At 49.7% G+C, this 25,668-nt stretch overlaps 1 protein-coding gene across 4 annotated transcripts in view; it reads right to left on the bottom strand.

The window, feature by feature from the left end:
• ATE1 (arginyltransferase 1) overlaps positions 1 to 25,668 on the bottom strand; it is a 115,418-nt gene that overhangs the window by 68,654 nt on the left and 21,096 nt on the right. For all 4 annotated transcript variants that reach the window (XM_040991997.1, XM_040991996.1, XM_040991994.1 and 1 more), the window contains exon 8: positions 10,236 to 10,268. In XM_040991997.1, the coding sequence (XP_040847931.1) occupies positions 10,236 to 10,268 (33 nt within the window). The remainder of the gene's footprint in view (positions 1 to 10,235; positions 10,269 to 25,668) is intronic.

Here is a 25,668-nt window from a genome sequence, read left to right as displayed (position 1 = left end):
CCAGTCCTGGTCTCTGCTCCCGCGTGGGGGAGACCCTGAGGGGGCGCCTGGCTTCAGGCCTGCCCAGCGGACACAAGACCTCGCCCCATCTCTAGCTGCAGTCCTGCTTCTCAAATAGTAAAAATATATGTTTTCTTAAAAAAAGATTTACTCTTAAGGAAAATATGTGACTATTCTGAAACGGCAGCTTGTTCACAATATGAAAGAACATTCATTATCAAAGGTAAAACTTGAGGGAAGACAGTAAATTACAAATGGGAAAAGTGGCTGTGACTTCCCTCGTTTGAGAATGACAGAGTGAGTTCATCATCCTGGCTAAATTCACTCCCTTCCGCGGGAGCTCTTCCTCCAGGGCACGCTCGCCCAGATGTGCAAACGGAAGGGGCAGAGTGATTAAAGGAGCTTGCCCTAGGTCACCAAGCCAACGCACGGGAATGCAACTGCCAACCCCGAGTAAAGCTTGTCTCTCATGGGACATGTCAGGCCGCCACCCCATCACGGTGTGTTAGCTACTCCACAATGGATGAAGATATTTCAGCAAACTACTGAACTCAGAGGACAAACAAAGAAATGTTATACATCAATGACATAACTCTCAGGAATTTAAACCTTTCCAGGGAAGCAAGGTTTATCCTAACACAGTAAACAGGAAGCACTGCAAAGGAGCAAAGGATCCAAGATTAACACTAAATATTTTCAATGAATGTGACTGGAACAAGAGTTGACTCACACAGAAAACAGAATCCCTAACTTCTCCACTGTACAGAGCGGTCAGCATTCACTGAGCGCCGTGACACACACCTCAGAAGCCACTTCCTACCCTCTGCGAGCCTTGCTTTAATGTCACTTCAACTCCAGACACACGCTCCTCCAGCCTTCTGGTGGGAGAAACACAGGCTGAGAACTCAGTGAGCGCGGACACCAGCCAACAAGCACGTCCCCATGGAAACTAATCCACCCAAGGTTTACTATTCGGACTCTTTCTGAACCGTTCATGCACAGCTAATGGGGCGATGGAAACCGTCTAGGCAGATGACCTTCGTTTCCAGCCCAGCCGAGAGGCCCCTCAGTGCTGAGGATCTCCACTCGCTAAAAGGAGACAAGAAGAGCAGACATCCAGAAAGGACTTGGCTTTTAGGATGCCGAACTAAGCCACATTCCTTGCGAGACAAGCTTCAACAGGAAATTCACGGACCCTCTTCAGTCTGGTTTCCTATTGCACGTGTGCTGTCCTGCCCTCTGCAGAGGTACCTGGGCACGGTTACCAACTGAGGGCAGTCTCCACTTGGTCTCGGGATTCAAGCTACAGTTGGTTCAACTCCCCAGTGACTTGGAAGTGACTCCTCCACGTACCCAACACCCACTGAGTCCCTACAATCCCGGAGGAAACAGGCAGAGCACGCCCAGGAACCTGCCACAGGCCTTGCTGGCAGCCCTGCTCCCCACAGCCTCGCCCAGGAGCCCCGACTGAGCCGAGGGCGCACAGCCATGGCGATGCCAAGGGATTCTCCCCCAGAACTCCAAGTGACAGCTCTGCTCCGACCCCAGAGCACCGGCCTCAGTCTGAACCTGACAGCCACGTGTCAAGGGACATTCTAGCTTTCCATTTCTTTCTTTCTTTCTTTTTAAAGATTTATTTATTTTGATTGGAAGGACAGATATACAGAGAGAAGGAGAGGGAGAGGAAGATCTTCCATCCACTGATTCACTCCCCAAGTGGCCAGAGCTGAGCCAATCTGAAGCTGGGAGCCTGGAGCCTCTTCCGGGTCTCCCACACAGGTGCAGGGTCCCAAGGCTTTGGGCTGTCCTCCACTGCTTTCCCAGGTCACAAGCAGCGAGGTGGATGGGAAGTGGGGCTGCTGGGATTAGAACCTGTGCCTATATGGAATCCCAGTGAGTGCAATGTGAGGACTTTAGCTGCTAGGCTACTGCACTGGGCCCCTAGTTTTCTATTTCTTACCTTCCTGCCAGTGACAGACTGTCAGCCATCCTGAGGCTATGCAGCCTCCCTCAGTTTGCTCTCAGTGGTCCTGCCTCTTTAAGCAAAGCTGGGTCTCCTATGTTTGAAGCCAGGAAGCAGACAGAAGCCTCTGCTGACTCAAAGGGCAACCTTCTGTCCAGGCTCATTTCCACGTGTCTCACCACACCTGACGCTCAGCAGCCTTGCGATGGAAACTGCCTGAACTCCCTGAGCCAGCTGATAACCCTACTTCCAGCTCATCCCCTCTCCCACGGCTGCCTCTGTAAGCTCATCTCATCTCTGCAGGACCCAGGGGGTGGCAGGAGCCAACCCTTCTTCCAAATTCCGGCCAGCAGGGAGTCTCCTGTACCACACAACCACAGCAAGCAACGGTGTTTCACATTCTGGCAGACTCCAGCTGTGAGCTAGGCTGCCAGGGTCACTCAGCTTCAGCCTCACGATATAACAAATACCATCCAGCTACGAAGACGAGCTGCCCACCCCTGGCACCTGCAGCTCAGGCGAACACAACCAATTCCACACACCCTCTCCCAGGAGATCGAGAGCTCCAGGTCAGAAGACGAGCACTTCTCATCTCAAGAACAAGCTTGGGGGCCCAGCGGCATGGCCTGGCAGCTAAAGTCCTCGCCTTACTCGTGCCGGGATCCCATATGGGTACCGGTTCTAGTCCCGGCAGCTCCACTTCCCATCCAGCTCCCTGCTTGTGGCCTGGGAAAGCAGTCAAGGACGGCCCAAGGCTTTGGGACCCTGCACCTGCGTGGGAGACCTGGAAGAGGTTCCTGGCTCCTGGCTTCAGATCAGCACAGCTCCAGCTGTTGTGGTCACTTTGGGAGTGAATCATCGGATGGAAGATCTTCCTCTCTGTCTCTCCTTCTCTCTGTATATCTGACTTTCCAATAAATAAATAAATCTTAAAAAAAAAAAAGAACAAGCTTGGGAAAACAGCTTCATGAGCTATCAAATTATTAACACAGACACTATTTAATGCTGAGTATGTGTCAAATAGCTAACATGATTAGTCATATCTCAACACACAGAACTATCTTGCTAAACACTAAGGCTGTGTAACGTTCACACTAGGAACAAGGATATGGAATACGGGCAGGACATCCACTGAGTCAGACCTTTACTACAACATTACGAAAAAAAAATTTCAATGACATACTTCTTCATGTAGCTTGAGATACACTTTATGTATCAAAAAATGTCTTCATTTTAAAGACAGGGTTCTAGGACCTCGAGAAACTCGGCAGGACTATGACACTATCTGGTCATAGCACCACCTGGTGCTGCCTTAGTTCCTGAGGCCGCTGGATGCTTGCTGAGCCCGGGCCGCCTGTGTGCGGGACTCCGAGCCCCGGCCGCCTGTGTGCGGGACCCCGAGCCCGGGGCGCCTGTGTGCGGGACCACGAGCCCGGGCCACCTGTGTGCGGGACCCCGAGCCCAGGCAGCCTGTGTGCGGGACCCCGAGCCCCGGCAGCCTGTGTGCGGGACCCCGAGCCCCGGCAGCCTGTGTGCGGGACCCCGAGCCCCGGCCGCCTGTGTGCGGGACCCCGAGCCCAGGCAGCTGCTACTCTATTGTCTCGCACAGAACTCTCCTGTATCTGGCTTTGTTCACCAGTATAATGCCTAAGCTTCATTTGTCTGCAACAAGTGTTGGCAGTTTATTCCTTTTTATTTCGTAGTATCCCATTGTAGAGACAGACTATGCATTTTGTTTAACCATTTACCACCTGAGGGCAATATAAGTTCTTACCAGCTTTTGACCATTTTAATTAATGCTGCTATGACATTCACACAGAAACCTGTGTATCAGTGTAAATGTTCATTTCAGGTGTAGTGCTACACTCCTAGTAGTACAAATGTCTGGATCAAATAGCAAGTTTATATTTAATATTTTTGGGAAGCTGTCAGGCTGCGGCTGTCTGCTTTGCCACCATCGAGGCAGGAGGCTCACCCGCTCTCCCCGTGTTGCCAGCACGTGTGTACGGCTCCATCCTGCCCCTTCAGGGGGCTTACGGTTGGACCCCATTAGTACTGTCCTGACGAATGCCAAGCATTTTCATGTGCTCATCTGTCACGTGTGTGTCCTCTTTGGATAAATGCATAAGTCCTGTGACTACTTATTTTTATTCACTAGATTCGCCAAGAGCCAGAGTTCTTCCATTGGTTCACTCCCACATCCGGGTCAGGCCAAAGCCAGAAGCTTGGTGGCGTCCCGTGTCCCAGCTCTCAGCGCAGGGGCCACACTGCCACCTCCTGGGGCTCCCCGAGGAAGCTGGAAGAGGCAGGACCGGCCGCAGACTCCCCGTCCCAGCACCGGGCCCACGGCAAACGTGCCGCCCCCTCTGTGACCAGCACGCTCGGGGAGATGCTGCTGTTAGTACTATGTCTCAAAGTTACTTCAAACACTGCGTGGGGGATTTAAAGAACTGCGGTGCAAAACCTTTTACGTCCACGCACATTTTCCTTCCCAACATGCACTCCATGAGCTTTTTTCAAGACCCCCTTTGGAAGAGCTTGGTTTGTTACTGATGCTAAATTCCATTTTGAAGAGATGACTTCCATCCTCTGCAAAGGGCTGAGATCTGCCGACAGTCCAGAATAATCTGTCCTGGTAAATATCCTGTTCCAGGGCCCGGCGCGGTGGCGCAAGTGGTTAAAGGTCCTCGCCTTGCACGCCCGGGATCCCATATGGGCGCCAGTTCTAATCCCGGCAGCCCTGCTTCCCTTCCAGCTCCCTGCCTGTGGCCCGGGAAAGCAGCAGAGGACGGCCCAAAGCTTTGGGAACCTGCACCCGCGTGGGAGACCCAGAAGAGGCTCCTGGCTTCGGATCGGCATAGTATCGACCCGTTGCGCTCACTTGGGGAGTGAATCATCGGACGGAAGATCTTCCTCTCTGTCTCTCCTCTCTGTATATCCGCCTTTCCAATAAAACAATAATAAAAATAAATCTTTAAAAAAAAAAAATATCCTGTTCCAGCATTTCACAGACGTCAGCTGGTGGTCAAATATTCTAATGACATTACTTGGACTGGTCTCGATGTTCTAAAAGTTACTAAGTAAGTGATCTAAAAGGCTTAACCTCAACTGTAACTTTGAATATTCTGCCTTCAGTTGTATCAGTCTTATCCCATGCGTTTAAAGGCCTGTTACTCGGGGGTCATATTTCACACGGTGTGTTGTTTACAGGACTGTAAGTCTCCGTACTGACATCTGCCCTGGTGTGAAAATTAGAAACTTTGTTATGATTAGTATTTACACGGCAATATCTTATTCTAAACTATCCATTTCTTCATATTTCAGGCAGATCTTAGAAACAGCAAGGTGGACCTTCTCTTGGCCTGACCACCTCTGATTTTTGAGTATTCAGATCTACTCTGTTGAACTGACTGTATAGTCAGTCACTGCCTACACATGGCTATCAAAATTCAACTAAGATTTCAAAAGTTTAATTTGAAATTTTAAGTTCGGGCCTAGACAGCTCTCCATAGCCAAGTATGAGCACTGGCTATTGTTTTGAATAGCAAAACACAGAACGGTTCCACACAGCAGAGCTTCCGTTCCTACCACGACCCTGAAGCCTCCTTGGACCCCACGTGGGTGCAGAGACCCAAGAACTGCAGCCACCCTCCTCTGTGTTTCCAGGCAGTAAGCAGGGAGATGGATCAGAAGTGGAGCAACTGGCACTTGAAGCAGTGCCCACCGTATGCCAGCACCACAGGTGGAAGCTTAGCCTACTGCACACAGCTCTGGGCCCGTCTACCATTAACGTAAACATCTAAATGGTTTAAGTAGATCATCTTGCTATGGTTTTATATTTATTCTACCTGGATTTTACCCACTTTTCCTTTTTTGGTATGCCTCTTATTAGACTTAAAACATTTTGATGCATTTACATTTGATCTTCACTAGTGGCTTCTAACCTGTCATTTTGATCAACAAAGGCTGCTCTAGGGTAGCCTGTGGTTTTCTACTGGGAGATATTTAGCCAACTGTAGATGCTTGGCAAAGATCGGGCACACTTTGTGCCAACCTGTGGGGCACGGGGGTGAGGCCAGAGGCCAGAGATGCTGCCCAGCAGCCTACAACGTCCAGGACTCCTCCTCCCGACAGCCAGGCTGGGCTCTCCGCTCTGGAGCTCACCGCGTGGGTCTGTGACCTACCCCAACACCAACAGGATCACATCACACAAGATAAGCATTGTAGTAGCGCTCCCTTCCCTCCTCCCAGCGTCCTCAGTGCTGCGAGGCTGAGTCTGCAGCAACCTAACCAAGACAACACAGTGTCAGGATTAATGTAACAGATGCCAAGCTCGGAACCTGAACACTACAGGCGCTAACTTCTCAGCAGGTCACTACCCTAACCACGAACACCAAAGATTTCAACTCATCTGGAAAAGCAGCGGAAAGACGGACCTGAAGAGGACACCAGTGCCCACACTTGGTTCAACTCTGCTCCAGCTCTCCTCCCCCAAGCGGGAGGGCGAGACTGCCCCCTGCTGGACTAGTTGGTAAAACAGGACTCGGCAGAGAATTTCAAGAATCCTGTGGCCTCTGATATATAATCCCTTTTATTTACCTCCACTTAATTGAAGACATCTGTAAGTGGTGCCACACAGAATGTAATTCAGACTTGGAAATGTCAATAAAAACGTCTTTAAGGCAGAGGTCCGATGTAAACCTAGCAGGGGAGGGCACGGCAGCAGCTAGAGCCCAGGACGCCGGGAGTAGAATGGAACTGCGTGGCCCAGCCTGACGAGGTGATAAAAGCTCTTTTCCCATAAAGCTTAATGAGCTCTATTAGTCTTCAGCTTACAGGAATGTAAAAGGGTCAGCCCCACAGAGGGGAGCCACGATTCCCCACACATGGTCCATTCAAATACAACGTATCAAATTACTGATGTAATTACTATAACCTGACAATTTCATTAGATTCATGTGGCAGTTAACTGTTTAGGACTTAGAACAAAGGAACGTGATTCATTCATAGCAGCTTAATTTCAGCTGCGAGTCTCGTGTATTTCACTGTCTCCGCCAGAATTACTTTTCTTTTATTCAAATTAGAAAAGGTGTTGGCTGCTGACCATATTTGTAATTTTCCTTCGCCCACCAAGCCATAAGCTTCCTGTGGCAATGGAACACAGAGCCAGGGGCCCTCTGCCTGCTCTGCACTCTGGCTGGCGGGGATGCGGCGCAGAGCCTCCGGAGACGGGGTCTGCCAGGGCAGTGCGCCCCAAGACACTCCCAGCAAGAACGACAGCAACCGAAAAGCATCAAGGAAAATGACAATATTCACCTTGGATTTCAGTCATCTTCCTCCCCCGTGTCTATTAGGAGAACAAAAAGCATCAACTTAGCCAAGTAGCCATCAGAGGCCACTTCACTCCAAATTATTACATGAGATTAAGTCAGACAAAAAGTAACAGAAATTATCACTTAACTTTGATCACCACTCTTACTCTTCAACTTTTTACCAAAGACAAAGCTTTTACACCATATTCTCGGTGTAATACACTGCATTACATACTGTATAATATATGGACCAGAATGGTATTTAAAAATCAATATATTTGGTTCAAGGTGGGTGGAGCTGGGACAGGTCCCAAGCCTCGGTCCCACCAACTTGCTCATTAACTTCTTCATTCATTCATTAAACAAGTCTTTGCTATGTCGCAGCATCCACTACAGGCGACCAGTATATACCCAGAATAGCAAGTCAAGGAGCCGAGAACCCCACAGCGAGGGTTCGGTGGCACTGAGTGCCAATCGCCAGCACCCTAGGAGACAGCAGGTGCGGCAGGCTACGCCGCTGCTGAGCCTGACTGCAGTTAAGCCCACTCCTCATTTCCGGCATTTCAATCTGACTGCATCAGGACACAGCTCCCCGCGGGAGTCAAACAGCACCAGGATGTTTTAATTATAAAAGACCATTTTATTAAGTATAATAATCTTTTTGTCAAACTATATATTTTCCCAAACTATATTTTGTTGCTCAGCAGCAAGAAAAGGTCAGACGATCACGACAAGCCTGGCAGGCCCGGCCTGCGGTCACGAACTTGGAGCTCATGAGTATCTGCTATGTCACAAGATAAAAGGACGCCGACTTCAGTTCAAAGAGTGCTTACACACACAGAACTTTACCTACCAATTTAGTATTCTCACCCTCTCTCTGTGATATTTCCCAGTTCTGCTGTGGACAGAACACACTTCCTTAACTAAAGAGCAAGTTACAGGGACTGGCACTGTGGCACAGTGGATTAAACTGCTGTGCAGGCCCGCATCCCAGGCAGGCACTGGTTCAAGCCCCAGCTGCTTCACTTCTCACCCAGCCTCTTGCTAATATGTCTGGAAAACTAGCACAGTTCAGCCCAGGCCCCTGAGCCCTGGAAGCCCTGGAGGAGACCCTCAGTCTCTCCCCGCAGCCTCTCCCTGCAGGCCGATCCGCACCCAGCCCGAGCCAGCCAACGCGGACGCTGGGGAACGGACCGCAGGACAGAAATCAATCAATCACTCTTTCTGAATGTCCACCTGCCTTTCAAATAAATAAATAAATAAATAAATAAATAAATAAATAAATCTTGGGGGAAAGCAAAAGATTCTTAGACTCATGTCATCTGCAAGTTTCTTACAGTTTAGTTTTTCCCTTATATCTAACTCTTATTCAAAATTCTATGTGTCAGGCATTGGGATTCATGTCTGCCACAAATCATTCCACCTCAATAAGTCTTTAGGTATTATTATCTCCATTTTTAGATTAGAAACCAGCAGCACAGAAGGATGACATGACATGCGCACGACGAGCATGTCTCCAGCAGTGGCTCCACGACGGACCGGATCAGGCCGGCACCAGGCGCTCTGCTCTGGGCAGCTCCACCTACGAGCGTGCAATGTGCCAGGACAGGCCAAGCCACAGAACAAGCGGTGTGGGAGATGCAGGACAGGGACTGGCAGCGTTCTGGAGAGATCAAAGACCATCTCACAGAGGGTGCTGCAACCGAGGCTGGCCCGGAGCAGGACACGGCCAGCACGGACATGGAGAGCTGGACAAAGGGAAAGACAGGCAAGATGCGAGGAGCAAGTCTAGACGTGCAGCCCAAACCAGCGGACGGAAGATCTCTCTCCTTCTCTCCACAAATCTGCCTTTTCAATAAAAATACATCTTCAAAAAAACAAAGTGCAACCCAAGAGAACACCCAGGACCACCAGCATTAAACATCACAGCTTCTAACTATTTCCATTCACGCTTGTCCCATCTGTAAAGTAAAAAGTATTACTGCACAAGGAAAGTGACTTGCCCAGCTTCCTGGGGAGGGGGCGGTGGCTCGGGGAAGATGGATGCCGGCATTCACGCCCATTCCCAGCACAGCCTCCGCCTGCACACACGTGACCTCCACCTTCACACACGCCACCTTCACACGCAGCCTCCACCTTCACACACGCAGCCTCCACCTTCACACACGCAGCCTCCGCCTTCACACACGCAGCCTCCGCCTTCACACAGCCTCCGCCTTCACACATATGACCTCTGCCTTCACACACACAGCCTCCACCTTCACACACACCACCTTCACACGCAGCCTCTGCCTTCACACACGTGACCTCCACCTTCACACACATGACCTCTGCCTTCACACACACCACCTTCACACATGTGGCCTCCAGCTTCACACTCACGCAGCCTCTGCCTTCACACACACCACCTCGCCTTCTCTCCAAGTAACCTTGGGAGTTTCTGTTACACCTTACACTGATACCTGATTCTCCAATGTCTTGAAGTTCTTATTTTTCTCACAACTTTATTACTAGATTTCAACTTGTCCAGTCAGCAAACAGAGCATCTAAAATACAAGCTCAGCCAGGCCACACTCACGGCTCTGCTCTGAGTGGGCCACAGTCTCTCTCTGGAACCAGCACAAGTTTCCTCGCCTATAATCTCTCAGTTCCCCTTTAATTCTGGACAATTGACAGAAAATCAGGGGATCTCAAATGAATACCTGAGGGAGTAACAGAGATGTGACAAGTTTGATTTTATTCTAGTTAGTGGAGAAAAAGGGGGGACAACATCAGGTACGTGTGTTTATACCCTGACCTTGTAGGAAAGTGCCCCCCAGATGTATTCATCCATTAGTTATTAAAGAAGATTGTTAAGCCAAACTGACCACCACTAAGTTAGCAAATAAATGCTGAAAGACACCAACAGTGAGGTTCAGTTAGTAAAATCCCAGGGTCAAGGTCAATGAACAAACTCTTACCTCCAACGGTGAACTGCAAAGGAACCTCGTGAACTGCGAGTCAAATGGGAAGTCAGTCATCCGACAAACAGGTAGCAAGAGAGAACACACAGAAAAAGAATAATCATTACATAATCTTCCAATAAGAACATCGAAAACAAATCCAAAGATCTATCCAAAGTTAAGGATTTCACATATTGTAAAATTTATCCAGATTACAGAAAGGTTCAAGTTAATCCACAGTAGATACTGTATTTCAATTTGTTTAAATAAACATTCTTTCACACTCTTTCCTAAAAACAAAGAAACAGCTCATCTAGATTTCAGTATTATTTCATAACTCCTAAATAAGAAAAATACCATCTAAGGAAGGAATGCTCAGCCTTCTTGGCCCCATGCGCCAGGAACACAGTTTACCAAATACTGAAAGACAACAGCACAAAACAGGGCAGAACCAAGGACAGAGTCACAGGGGGAAGGGAGGGGGCGGGGAGAGCGAGAAGGGACGCAACAGCCCCCCAGTGCGGCCCCCAACCCCCCAGCAGTCACAGGGGGAAGGGAGGGGGCGGGGAGAGCGAGAAGGGATGCAACAGCCCCCACGCCCGCCCCCGCCAGCAGTGGCAGCCTGGTGCCGTCACTCTCTCCCCTCCCTCTCCTTTACTGTCCTGGGCTGTCTGACACGGAGGTTTGGCATGACCCTGAAGTTAACGGTGCCAAGCCTGCCTCGCAGCAGCTACCCAGCGAAGCCACCAGGAGGGTGTAAGTAAATGACAACTCAGGGTGTGGGTGAGCTCTGCAACGAGCAAGCAGACACTTCGTTCACACACCAAGATGGCAGCTCCAGACGGTTCCACACGTGGCATTTACAGGAGCAACTTTCTAATAATCTAATAATTAAATATCCAAGAATATAAATTCCTGATCTTTCTTAATGCAAACTATTTACAATAAAATGCAAACATCGCTATCTCCAAGCACTAACCTCTCTACAAAGCTTGCCGGAAGGGCACAAATAATCTACATTGTCTCTCTCAGACATACACATTGTCTCTCTCAGGCATACACATTGTCTCTCTCAGGCATACACTTACACAAATGAAATTGTGATATCTGAAATTTCCTTGCAGATTAACACAGTGACGGGGCGAGGGGACTGTGAGAGGAGCGTCTAGAAACAAAGTTTAGTCATGATATTTGATGAGAACACAAGAATTCACCACATGACTGCTTTGTAAGGGTTTTTAAAAACTCTTTACATTCACAAATTTGAGAGAAATCTAAGTTTTCTAAAAAAAAAAGTTAAAGACACGAAGTGAACCAGAGTGAGCCATGCGTATCAGCGCGTGCAACAGCTGTGCCCAGACCACAGGACACACTACAGACCACACAGACTTTAAAATTCAAATATCAATATGAAATTTAATTATATTCATTGTTAACAGAACTTTCTGAAAGTGCAAGATACGATAAAATATTTTTATGATGTTGACATGAACCAAACAAGTTTACTGAAACCGCCATCCGCGTCCCGGGTCTCCGACCTGGCATGCGGTGGCATCCCCTGGAGTCGGGACCAGCCGCTGGCAGACCGGCCGAGTCCAGAGCACGAAAACCAGGCGCTAGGTCAGATTCTGACCTTCTGCAGGCTTCTGCAATTTCACCGCAAGTGCATGCCGACTATTACACAAATCTGTAAGTGACTCAGAATCTGTAGTAATAAATGCATTACTTAGGATATAGGATACTGTAAATAAGTAAACAAAAAATGGCAGCACTTCAGGAAAACGCATAAAAAAAAAACTATTAAAAGAAAAGCTTATTTTGGAACAAAAAAACATCTTGAAATCCATGTGATAAATCACTCACTGGTCAGAAGACTACCCTTGTCCTGAAGCTGCCATGCTTCACACCTTGGTGTGTGGGCGTGTAACACGCCTGTGCGCTCCCTGGTGTGTGGGCGTGTAACACGCCTGTGCGCTCCCTGGTGTGTGGGCGTGTAACACGCCTGTGCGCTCATTGGTGTGTGGGTGTGTAACACGCCTGTGCGCTCCCTGGTGTGTGGGCGTGTAACACGCCTGTGCGCTCCCTGGTGTGTGGGCGTGTAACACGCCTGTGCGCTCCCTGGTGTGTGGGCGTGTAACACGCCTGTGCGCTCCCTGGTGTGTGGGCGTGTAACACGCCTGTGCGCTCATTGGTGTGTGGGTGTGTAACACGCCTGTGCGCTCCCTGGTGTGTGGGCGTGTAACACGCCTGTGCGCTCCCTGGTGTGTGGGCGTGTAACACGCCTGTGCGCTCCCTGGTGTGTGGGCGTGTAACACGCCTGTGCGCTCATTGGTGTGTGGGTGTGTAACACGCCTGTGCGCTCCCTGGTGTGTGGGCGTGTAACACGCCTGTGCGCTCATTGGTGTGTGGGCGTGTAACACGCCTGTGCACTCATTGGTGTGTTGGTGTGTAACACACACACTCCCTGGTGTGTGCACATGTAACATGTCACAGCATTTCAAGACAGACCTAAACCACTGCCGTTCCCTTTGACTGCCAAAGGGGAAAACGGTCTTTTTTTGTTTTCCAAAGCAATAAAATAATAAAGTTAGAAGACACAATCACATTGCTATCACCACCAAAACTGTTCATGTTCCAATTCACTAATCACTTAATAAATCTTCCCTAATGAAATTAACAAATACCATCATGGTATCTGAGTAGTGTAAGGAAAACTTATGGTTCAGTTTAGTTGTGACGTATACTACTACTAAAATAAAGTCATTTTTTTTATAAAAAGAAACACTACAGCAACAGCCAGAGCCACTATTAATATCTTAATATCATTTTTCCAACAACACTATAGAATAAATGCGTGTGTGGGGCATTTGTGCTGGTGGTTTAAAGGCCACATCTCCTGTCTGGGAGCCTGGGTCAGTGTGCATCTCTGGGTCCAGGAGGCACTTCCCTGTCAATGCAGATGGCAGCAAGCATGAGTGATGACTCAGCGACCACAGGGGAGGCGTGGGGCAAGACCCCGGATGGCCTCACTGTGACCTCAGCTACCCCTCTGCTGACCTCACTGTGACATCACTACTGACCTGTGATCTCACTGTCAGCGTCACTGCTGACCTCACCATGACCTCACCATGACCTCACAGCTGACCTCTACTAGGGGTCACAGGGGCATCTGGGGAGTGATCGAGCTGATGGAGGCTCACTCTTTGTCTCTCAAACGAATTCAAAGAAATAATTATCACAGTTAATGATTAAGAGTCTAGTCTAGATATCCAGATAAAATGTTGTTGAGAAAACAGACTAATACTGCACCAAAAACTTTACAACTTAACAGACAAGAAAGTCATGCATAAGATTAGTTTTAGGAAGTTTGTTTTTTTTAGACTTATTTATTTATTGGAAAATCAGATATACAGAGAGAAGGAGAGACAGAGATGAAGATCCTCCATCCGAACACCCACCCCCCAAATTAGCGCAATGGCCGATGCTATGCCAATCCGAAGCCAGGATCCAGGAACCTCTCCCAGGTCTCCCACACAGGTGCAGGGCCCCAAAGCTTTTGGGCCATCCTCGACTGCTTTCCCAGGCCACAAGCAGGGAGCTGGATGGGAAGTGGAGCCGCCGGGACCTGAACCGGCGCCCACATGGGATCCCGGCGTGTCCAAGGTGAGAACCCCAGCCGCTAGGCCCGCGTTTGATTCACCATCATTGAAAACAGGAGCAACCTGCCTGGCATTACTAACATGAAACTTACATATTTAACATTATCATTTGATACTCTTGACAAAATATTCATAAAAACTGTCAACTATTATGTTTGTAATACATCTAAGGTTTATGTAGTTATCTGAAAAGGAGAGAGTAACAAGAAAGAGCATGAGTGAGCTTCAAGTAGCCGGCTAACTGCCCACAGCTCCTGGGCGCGGGCCAGCTCGGGCAGGTCAGGAACTCCAGCCTCTCACCAGGGTGCAAGGACCCCTGTGCTCAGGCCAACACCCTACCTGCCCAGGATGAGAAGTCAACGGAGACCAACCGGAATCACAGGCAGGACCACTCAGTCCCGTGGACTTCAACACAAGATGGTGGTGTCCCAAGTCTTGAAGTTTTTTTTGTTTTTTTTTTGTTTGTTTTTCTTTCTCTGAGCACAAGAAGTCTGCTCTATATTTAGAACCAAGGCATAAAAGGCATCAGGGTCTCTTGTTAAAATCCTGAATCTCGGGCCTGGCGAGATAGCGCAGTGGTTAAGGTCCTTGCCTTGCATGCCCGGGATCCCATATGGGTGCTGCTTCTAATCCCAGCAGCCCCGCTTCCCATCCAGCTCCCTGCCTGTGGCCCGGGAAAACCCTGCACCCACGTGGGAGATGTGGAAGAGGCTCGTGGCTTCGGATCAGCATAGCATCGGCCGTTGTGCTCACTTGGGGAGTGAATCATCGGACAGAAGATCTTCCTCTCTGTCTCTCCTGTGTATCTGCCTTTCCAATAAAAATAAAATAAATCTTTAAAAAAAAATCCTGAGTCTCACAGAAATACACGTGGGTGTGTGCTTGTGCTGCTCACCTTCTGACTGGCCCTGCTGCTTCCACTTTTTCCCCCATTCAAAATTAGCTTAACGAACTACGCGCGCACAAAAGGGACTCGGGCCCGGCGCTGTAGCACAGCCAGTTAAGCCATGACCTGTGCACCAGCATGTCTTTTGCGTGTCGGTTCAAGCCTAGCCACTCCACATCCCATTCGGCTCTCGGATATGAGCCTGGGAAAGCAGCTTACCCAGATCCGTAAGTCACTGCACCCCCCATGGGATTCCCAGAAGAAGCTGCCTCCTGGCTTCGATCGGGCCCAGCCCGGCTGCTGTAAGCCACTTGGGAAGGAAACTATTGGACAGAAGTGCTCTGTTTTCTCTCTCTCTCTTTCTCTAACTTGCCTTTGAAAGAAAAAAAGAAAACAAGGGAAGGAAAAAAAGAGAAAAGGACTAGGAGAATTGCTGGGGCAGCACATGGCTCAACTGGTTAATCTCCAACCTACAAGTACCAACATCCCACATCAGCACTGGCTCATGTCCTGGCTGCCCCACTTCCCATCCAGCTCCCTGCTTGTGGCCTGGGAGCAGTGCAATATGGCCCGAAGCCTTGGGACCCTGGATCCTCATGGCCGACCCAAAGAGTTTCCTGGTCCCTGGCTTCAGATCAGCTCAGCTCTACACAATGCAACCATTTGGGGAGTGAACCAGCAAATGCAAGACCTCTCTCTCACACGCTCTCTAAATCTGCCTTTGAAATAAAAATTAACAAGTTGTTAAAAACTGCTAGTGTTCACCATTTCCAACAGCAACCAAACACCATAAACAGAGTACATACCAAAATACAAAGAGGAGGAGGTTAGTTACAAAGTCATCACAGGCCCAGCCCCTCAGCAGCAGCGCGGCAGACTACTCTGAGCAGAGACGCAAGCTCCACAGGCTCCTGACCACACGAAGACCTGGTTAGCATCAGGAAGTACTACCACTAAGGCCCAACACCTGAGAAGGGTGGAAATCGTTAGTGTTTCAGAGAAAAACACCCTGAACTCCTAAGTCAACACTAGCATCAAAATTTCTTTTGAAAAAAAAAGTGTTACAATCACTCGCTGCCTGAACTGCAATTTGAGAGTTCAAAAGCGCCTGAGAGTTTAACGTTTTTCAAAATAACATTCTTTCCCAAGTTGTGTTTTTCTGGGTATGGAGGAGTTACTCCCAGATTAAGGGCACACATACAGCGCAGACAACAGGACTCATACCCCGAGACCAGAGGGCTCTGTAACAGCCCTGAGGACGCCAGTTCTTAAAGGCAACGGACAAAACCCAGATACGTACTTAACAACAGCAAGGCTATTCCATTGGTCGATTATTTATCTATTGTATTATTTAGTTATCAATAAATAGCAAATCAAAATTGCGATGTAATATTGCTACATACATAGCAAAGGTCTAAAACTAAAGTTTCAACAATACCAAGTGCTGAGCCACTGGGACACTGAACATATATGTTCATGCAGCAGCGCTAAGGCAAGCTGGCCCTACTTAGAAAACATACATTTACTCCATGATTGAACAATGTAGCTCCTAGGCCAATACACAAGGGAAAAAAGTGGTATGTTCATCAAAAGACACCTGCAAGAATACTCACAGGAGCTTGATTCCTAACAGGACAAAACCGGAACTGGCTATACGCCCGCCACTACAGGGTGGGCACATGGCCCTCTACCCACACTGAAAGAAAACCCACCAGTTGTACAGGCACTGTGGATGGATCTCATGGCCATGGTGCTACACAGTGGAGTAAGCCCTAGGACACAGAGGCCAGCTCCTCTTGCAGCCTGGCACCCCTTCTGGCTCAGCGCTGCCCACTGCCCACAAGCCAGCCGGCCTCATGGCACACACCTCTCCCACGCTATGCGGCAACAACCTCGTTTTCACCTGGCCACTGCAGCCATTCGGACAGTGAACCAGCAGACAGCAGATTCTTGATTTCTGCCTTTCAAAAATTAACTAGTCGAAGTGAAAGACTTCGCCTTAGGTATCTGTTCATGCCTCTATCATATCCTGACTGTGACATGCCAGGAATTAAACGTTTATGATTGATTAAATTAAAGCCACAATCCTTCACAGCCAGAAGAAATGTGACATTCATCCAAAACACAAATACAAAATGACAGTTTCAAGAATGACTCTTCCATAAAAATCAGCAAATATTTAATCAATATTTACAAATCTACACAAATATACTTTCTATTTTTATACAAGTTAAGAGAATCATGCACTGGATAAATAATTTCCATTTTTTAATACTTTCACTGAGAAGAAAAAATTGACTGTTTTTTGCTCATGCATTATCTAAAATCGTTTGGTGATTAAAATGAATTACCACACAAAACCACAAACTTCTAGTCCTCCACAGGTAGTACTGCTCACTTGTCAAATGTTACCAGGAGGTCATAAAACTTGACACCATTCAGACTTAACGGAGAAAACAGACCTAGCATGCAAATGCTGAAGACGAACGGGACGCACAGCAGTACCCCCCGATCACACAAGCTCTGCACTCACTCCAATGCGCTCAGCTCGGTGTAGGCACAAGGAAATTAAAAGCAGCCTCCACTTGCTGTTAGGCAGGTGGTCAGGAGCTTTGGACAGCACCTAAACCGCCCTTTTTGCTTCGCGTCTGCACGTGCTTTTCACGTGGCTCCTCTGCATTCTCCCTTAGCCCCTTCCTTCTGAATGCTCCCCGGCACTCCCCACGCTCCCAGCGGGCATGGAGTTCTGACCCCATTCCCAGCCCTCTCTGTGGGGCAGCGGGCATGGCTCCAGATCCTGGCATAGCATTTGCATAGATTTGTGTAACAAGTACAAAATATGCTATCCGTTCAGTTCCCCAAATAGCTAATTTATCAAAAGAAGAAATACACTCCAAGTATAAGCAAGAAGTTCCACTTCCACAGTCAGAAAGCAAACAACTGCTCGCTCTGCACTTCTAAACACAGCAACGCGCACATCAATCCTCACCAAGTAACGCCTGCGCATGTTTTATGTGGTGCAGTAAGATTAACCAAGGCCTATTAAAAATTCTTCCTTTGAAGGCTAAAATCATATGCTGATGAGTCAAACTGAGTGGTTCTGAATATAACTTTTATCCCTCTGTAAGACTGATTCTAATTTAATATTGAGATTTAAAACATATGCAGTCTTTTGATTCCAATGAATTTGTGAATTAAAATGGAAAAACAAAACAAGGAGAAGTACCCTTGCATGTGCAGATGCTGCCTGCGTGTCCCAAAGCCCGCGGCCTCAATGTGTCTGCCGATTCCCAGCAGCGCATAGCGTCCAGAGTCTGGAACCGTCTGTCAAGCAGGGTCACGACTATGATCTTAACAATCTTACTTAATCCTCACAAGAGACCTTTCTATAGTATCTTCCTCCCATATTTACAAATAAGAAACCAAGAGCCTGACGTGATGGCAAAATGCCTCCCCTTGCAGGTACCAGCATCCCATATGGGTACCAGATCATATCCTGGCCGTTCTACTTCCCATCCAGCTCCCTGCTTGTGGCCTGGGAAAGCAGTGAAAGTTGGCCCTGATCCTTGGGGCCCTGTACCCACACGGGATCCCAGAAGCTCCTCGCTTCGGATCAGCTCTGCTCCAGCCACTGCAGCCACCTGGGGAGTCAATCAACAATGGATGGAAGGTCTTTCTCTATATATCTGCTCTATTCTCTCTGTCTGCCTTTCCAAACTTAAAATAGAAAAAACAGAAAGAAAAGAACCTTTTTCATTCATATAAATAATTGCCTAAGTTCTCTACTTTGTTCCAGTAAATTAGCTCTTGCCCTAAAAATATTTCTAAAGACTTCAAAATGCCCAAATTTCAAATTCTGTTAATTATATGCCAGGGTTAAATATTTATAAAATAGTACATGCCTCTGGTCTCTGCATAATTAAGGGAGGGTGTCAATTCTCTGATACACTGAACAATTATTCCAACATAAAGCTTTGCTATTTTCATATACAGAGTATGGAGAGGAGAAAAAAATGAAGCCAAAAGCCTCTGAAGTTAAGACTAGAAGGTATTTAAATCCTTTAACCAACAAAGAATCACTTGTAATTATCACTTCAATGCCTCATTGCAATTACTTCTCAGGCCTGGCAGAAGGGAAGCATTCATCCCTGTGCCCCAGCTGCCCCCAGCTGCCCCCAGCTGCCCACAGCTGCCCCCCACTGCCCACACAGTGACTGGACCAGGAACAAAGGCACAGGCGCCCTCTAGTGGGTGCACCGAGACGGCAGGTGTGGACTCCATCCCTTCAAGGTCTCCGTGAGGTCACTGTGTACCAACTATCAGGACTTTGTCCCCTTGGCTCTCCTACACTGTCAAATCATAGATGCCCAAATAAAAGTCAACTTTCCCAAAACAAGAACTTGCAGAAGTGGGTGTCTCCTAACATTTCAGTCTCTCAGAAGTTTTCCAAACTAAGCTGAAGTGTTTCCCAGGAAAGCATAGTAGGTAGCCTGAAACAACCTCATCATTAACAAGGATGGAGCCCACAGCAAGGAGGTGGTGATGGCGAGGATGCACGGACTCAACAAGGAGTGAGGTAGGCACTCCACCTGGCCTAGATAGGGCCGCTCTGGAAGCCCAACCATGGCCAAGGAGGGCTTCGCCACTCTGTGACCTCCACCCCGGAGACCCGACAGCCTGACCTGAAAGCTCCTGTGTAGGTTAAACTATGCAATCCAGATTTACTTACTAACCCCAGGGACATAACTTTAAAACAGAAACAAAAAAGCACTTTTTAAACATATAACTGTTCTGACAAAGTTTATCAGTCTTTTCTTTAAAACATTCCTTAAAACACATACAGAGGGGGTCATTGCCACCATCAAGACCTTCCTTCAATGAACACTCACTCCACAAGCGTCCACATGGGGAACCGCGTGCTCACCAGCTGCACTTCCAATAGATTCAAGATCTTTCTCTCACTCCTTCTCTTTGTAAATCTGATCTGCTTTTCCAATAAACAAATCTTAAAAAAAAAAAAAAACCCCACCCAAAGGCCCAGCAGCAGCAGCAGCTCCGTGGAGGCCCTGCTAGACACAGGTCCTGCAGTGACTGGCAGGCTGGGGCAGGGCAGGGCAGGGCAGGGCAGGGCTGGGCTGGGGCTGGGCTAGGGCAGGGGCAGGGCAGGGCTGGGCTGGGCTGGGGCTGGGCTGGGGCAGGGCAGGGCTGTGCTGGGGCTGGGCTGGGCTGTGCTGGGCTGGGGCAGGGCAGGGCAGGGCTGGGCTGGGGCAGGGCTGGGCAGGGCAGGGCAGGGCAGGGCTGGGGCAGGGCAGGGCAGGGCTGTGCTGGGCTGGGGCAAGGCAGGGCTGGGGCAGGGCTGTGCTGGGCTGGGGCAGGGCAGGGCTGGGGCGGGGCAGGGCAGGGCAGGGCAGGGCAGGGCTGGGGCTGTGCTGGGGCTGGCCTGTCACACCTCAGGAAAGCTGGTGATTCAGTTTTCAGGAATTTTGTTGCAACTCAGATGTTATACAGAGCCATTTTAATTAGTGCAGATTTCTATAATTACATCACAAGGATAATAATGAAACAGAAGAAGGCGGGCACCTAGGGGCAGAAGATGAGCTCCATGTTGTGAAACTTCTGGAAAAGAAAAGGAAGAGGCCGGGCTCGCCTCGGGAGGCCGAGGCCCGGAGTGTGTTCTCTAGGAAGCCAGCAGAGCGCCCCCTGCGGCCAGTGCTGAGCCGCGCCCTTCTCCACACAAGGGTCACTGAGGTACGCTAATCACACGGCACATAATGAAGTGGACACCGAGTCAAACCTTCCAGGTGTGCAGTTCAAGAGCTTTGTACAGTCAGAGTTACGCAACCAACGTCACCAGCTAACAGAATGTTTCCATCAGCCCGGACAGCTGCCTCCGGAGCTGCCTGCCGCGGACATTGCAGGGGAACGGAGTCCTGCAGTCCTGCGGCCTTCCGTGCTGGGCACGGACTTGAGCACGTCCTTTCTTCTAAAGATCGAAAATCTTCTAAAATTTTTGTTGCAAAGGCAGAATTACGCAGCCAAGGACAGACAGAAGGATCTTCTATCCGTTGGTTCACTCCCCAAATGGCTGTAAAGGGAAGAGCTGAGCTGATCCAAAGCCAGGAACCAGGAGCTTCCAGACTTTGGGCTGTCATCTACTGCTTTCCCAGACCACAAGCAGGGGGCAGGATGGGAAGCGGGGCAGCCAGGACACACACTGGTGCCCACATGGGATGCTGGCACTTGCAGGTGGAAGATTGACCAGTGGAGCCCCTGAGCATGTTGTTTCCAAGTCATGCATGTTGTAGCATGTATTACTAATGTTGTAGCAGTATCACTATCATTTCTTTCTACAGCTGAACAGGAGCTCACTGCATCACAGACCTTACCGTACAAATCTGCAGGTGGCTTTCTGTCTTTCCCCTGAATGTTTTCCTACGTGTGGAATCGCCGTGGTGCATGGTAACGCTGTTTTTCCTTCTGAGGAACTGCCAGATGTTCTCGAAGCACTGCACCGTTTAGAATGGCCGGAGCACATGAGCGGCCTACGTTCCTTTCACTTCTCATATTTTATTTTTTATTTGTCTGCTAGAGTGCACGCCCCTCTTCCGTCCACTCCCTACCGCTCCCAATGGCCAGGAGGGACAGTGCGGGCCAGGTGTCCCTTGTAGGCAACAGGAAGTTTCGGGGTGGCACCACTGGCTCCCGGGGTCTGCACGGTCGGTGCGCACGAGGCTGGAACGGCTCCGGGCACTCTATGTGGACAGCGAGCAGCTCGGCCGCGTGGCGTAACACGTTTCCAATTAATCCACACTGAGTGTTGTTATTCAATAACAGGATTTATACCTTCCATTTTACTTCCGGCCCCCAAACATGTCCATGTCTTTTTTTCCATTAAATATTTTTTACTGTAACATTTTAATTCCCTTGGTGATTTTTTTGCACTATGTTTTTAATGGTGGCTGCTCCAGGGCTTACCATTTCTGTTTTGGTTTAAACCTACCTCATTTCCACAAGGAGACGGGACAGTGTCACATTGCTATAGTTCTAGTCCCTCTTCCCTTTCTAGTACTCTTTTTGTTGTTGTTAATTGGAAAGGCAGATACAGAGCAGAGGAAAGACAGAGAGGAAGATCTTCTGTCCGATGATTCACTCCCACGTGACCACAACAGCTGGAGCCGAGACAATCTGAAGCCAAGAGTCAGGAGCCTCCTCCGGTCTACCAAGGCTTTGGGCTGTCCTCGACTGCTTTCCCAGGCCACAAGCAGGGAGCTGGATGGGAAGTGGGGCTGCCAGGATTAGAACCGGTGCTCATTTGGGATCCTGGTGTGTGCAAGGTGAAGACTTTAGCCACTAGGCTACCGCACCAGGCCTTTCTTATTAAAGATTTGGTTAAGCGAGGGACAGTCAAAGGCAGAGAATCAGAAGTCTTCCATCCCCTCCTTCACTCCTCCAGTGGCTGCGAAGGCCAGGGCTGGCCCAAGCAGATCGGGCTTCTTCCAGGTCTTGCACACGGATGATGCAGGGGCACGGAGCACCTGAGCCACCCTTTGCTGCCGTCCCAAGCACACAAGCAGTGGGCTGCATCAGAAGCCGAGCAGCCAGGGCTTGAAGCGGTGCCCGTGTGGGACACCGATGTCACAGGGAGCAGCTTAACCTGCTACACCACAGTACTAGCCCACTGGCACAATTACTGATGCACAGGTTGCATACATACATAAACATATAGATACACACACGTATATAAAATGTTAAAATGCAATCTTGCATTGTTGCAAGAGAAAACAGCAGTCATAATCATTTATGTGTTCATCTTCTTGTTTGCATTTTTTTGGCAGTCTTCCTTTTTGGTAAATTCAAGTTACCTTCTAACTTCCTTTCTGTAGGACAGCTTCTTCATAGTGTTGAATCCAAATATGTTCATTTTTATGTTTCATTGCCCCAAAGACACATTCTTGCTCTTAAACTGCTTTGGAAACCAGGGGAGGGAAGCAGGGAGGGCTGCACCAGTGAACGAGGAGGTGCCGATGTCTCTCGGAGCCTCGGGGTGGCTGTCACCCAGGAGGAGAGGGGCTGGCTGTCACCCAGGAGGAGAGGGGCTGGCTGTCACCCAGGAGGAGAGGGGCTGGCTGTCACCCCGGAGGAGAGCGGCTTGGTGCGGTGCTTGGCACCCCCGGGCTGAGACCTCTGCCTCTGCTGATCGCCCTCTGGCTACCCCAGCGCTTGGGGGCATCCACTACTAATTTAGGAACAGCTGGGTTGAATTCAGTGGGACCCCCAGGAAGGGCCCGTGGGTGGCCCCTGCAGGTTCTCTCTGCCTGGTCAGCTGGCGCACTGCACAGCCCCCTGCTCGGGTGGAGTTACGGAGGGCTGCTCAGCTGCTTGCCACAGAACATCTCTGCTGTTCTCACCTCTCCTACATTCTGTTCCAGATAGCTCCTTTGGGAGTGGGGAGAGCTGAAGACTCTTCTCATCCCATGGAATGCAAGCTTTTTCCCTTGAGGGACCCTCCCACTGTTCAGGGCCAGTACTTCCAGTCTCCATCAGGCATGGGAGCCCATTAGCAGGGAATTTTAGGACTTGGAAGCTGCCCGGGGATCGTCCCATAGGAGGGCCGTGCACGCCATGTCCCTCTCCTGGAAGTCCTCCCTCTGCGGGCCACCCCGTGCTTACACACTGAGCTAGCCTTCCGTCCCGAGGGCTGGTAACCAGACTCACAGACCACTCTCTTCCTCCAGCTTCCAGCAACAGAGTTTAGGGAGCTGGGACGGTTTCTGATCTGGGCAGGGCAGTATTCATTTTCTTCAAGAATGAATGATCGGGCCCGGCGCAGTGGCGCAGTGGTTAAGGTCCTCGCCTTGCCCACCCGGGATCCCATATGGGCGCCGGTTCTAATCCCAGCGGCCCCGCTTCCCATCCGGCTCCCTGCCTGTGGCCCGGGAAAGCAGTCTGGGACAGCCCATGGCTTTGGGACCCTGCACCCGCGTGGGAGACCCGGAAGAGGCCGTTACGCTCACTTGGGGACGTGGGGGGGGGGGGTTCCTCAAAGGTGCAGAAAGGGAGAGAAGCCAACACTGCCCACCTCCGGGGGGAGGGCTCAGCACACGTGGGGAGGCAGCTGAGCTGCAGATGGTCACTCCTCTCTGCCCTGAGGGAGGGAGCAGGTGCCTTTCAGAGCTGGGCCCCCGGAGGAATTCAGGAGTCACCTCAGGAGAGAGGAGGAATCTGGCAGGGGACACAGATCCAGGATGAAGACCTGAGGGCAGAACTCTGAACTGGGTTCTAGGTGACACAGAAAGGTGCAGTTGCAAGGCCATGGAGAACATTCCTTAGGGCAGGGAGGGACCACTGCCCTGTGCAGGCCACCCCTGGGCCCCAGGCAGGACCAGGACAGGACAGGAGGGACCACTGCCCTGCGCAGGCCCCTGGGCCCCAGGCAGGGCCGGGACAGGACAGGAGGGACCGCTGCTGTTAAAAGCTTGTCGCGTGCCACTCAAGCCACGGGCACCCCAGATGCCCTCAGCTGCCTGCAGGCTCCGCTCCAGGCAGGGTTATTTCTCTGTTCTTTTTCTTTAATTTTCCCTTCTGCTACTTTGTTTCTCTAACAGCCAAGTACAAATCACCTTCTTGGGCTGAAGACTACACATCTCTCCTCCACGTTTATGCCCAGTCGTCTCATCTACCACAGTTGTGACTTCTGTATCCATCAAGCCGTGTACACTTTGCCTTCTGTTGAGGGGTTCCGTCTGCAGGTCTGGGCTCTGGCTGCTAAGTGACCGCCAGCTCAGTGCCCACATTTCTTACCTCAGATAATGTCACCACAGCAATCAGAAACTGGCTGTGCTGTGGGGGAGGTGGGTGCTGGAGGCCAATCCGGACTCTCTGCTCCTGGCCACTCCCAACTCCACATTCTTCAAGTCCACTGCCAAAGCCACAGGAATCCCAGCGCCTGGTCATCCAGGGTTTCCCACCAGCCTCTTCCTGCTGCTCACTTCAAGTCCAGTCACGTCCGACCAGGAGTCGGCCTCAGGCTTTTCCCGACCCGGGCTACCCAGCCTTATCATGGGACCCGCCCCAACAGCCTCTTTACAGTAAGCGGTTCCTCCACTTCCTTCTCCCCGGTGGGCCGAGTCAGTCAGACTGTCCCAGTGATAAGGCCACATCTCCAGCTGGAACAAGCAGAACCTTCGTCAGGACTGCTGCTGACGTCACCGGGCGGGAAGCCAGTGGTGCCGGGTGCTGACGTCACTGCTGGGAGGATGAGGTACACTGCACTGATAGCATCCATCTCTACACCACAGGCCTGAGATGAGACGACCACCGGGAAACAGGGAGGGGCAGACCAAGGATGATTCCTGCCTCAGACACAAACACAACCCCCTCTGAAATCAATCCAGCTTGGGTTTGTTGTCTATTAAGTCCTGATCCACCATTTCTCAACTGAAGTGAATTCTCCAAACTCTACTTCTGCAAGTTCTTACACAATTCCCCACTTCATTAAGGTGACAGTTCAAGGGTCTGAGCACAGAACCCTATGGAATCTGCTCCTTGGTTCCTTGACGGCATAAAAACACTGCTGAGTCAAAACACAATCAGCAAAATAAAAAGACAAATCAAACCAGAAAATGATCACAGCGTTCATCAGAGCCAAAACGCATGCATGTTAAGAGTTTCTAAGAAGTGAAACAAAAAACAGAACATCCTTCCAAAAACAATAGCTATGATAAAATAGCTTGCAGAAGAAAAAAAATGTAAACAGCCTTTAAACCTAATATGCACAAACTCACTTATAAAAGGAATGAAAATTAAAACCACAGAAAACATATTTCTATTCACATACAACAAAACCATAAATTCTTATAAAACATTCTGTGGCCAGAGAATTATCCTCAAAACTGCTGGCTATAAG

Source organism: Ochotona curzoniae, unplaced genomic scaffold, assembly GCF_017591425.1.
Source record: "Ochotona curzoniae isolate NIBS_2020 unplaced genomic scaffold, NIBS_Ocur_1.0 contig_66, whole genome shotgun sequence".
Taxonomy (NCBI): Eukaryota; Metazoa; Chordata; class Mammalia; order Lagomorpha; family Ochotonidae; genus Ochotona; species Ochotona curzoniae.
The sequence above is the reverse complement of the archived record's forward strand: the minus strand, read 5'-3'. Positions and strand labels throughout refer to the sequence as shown.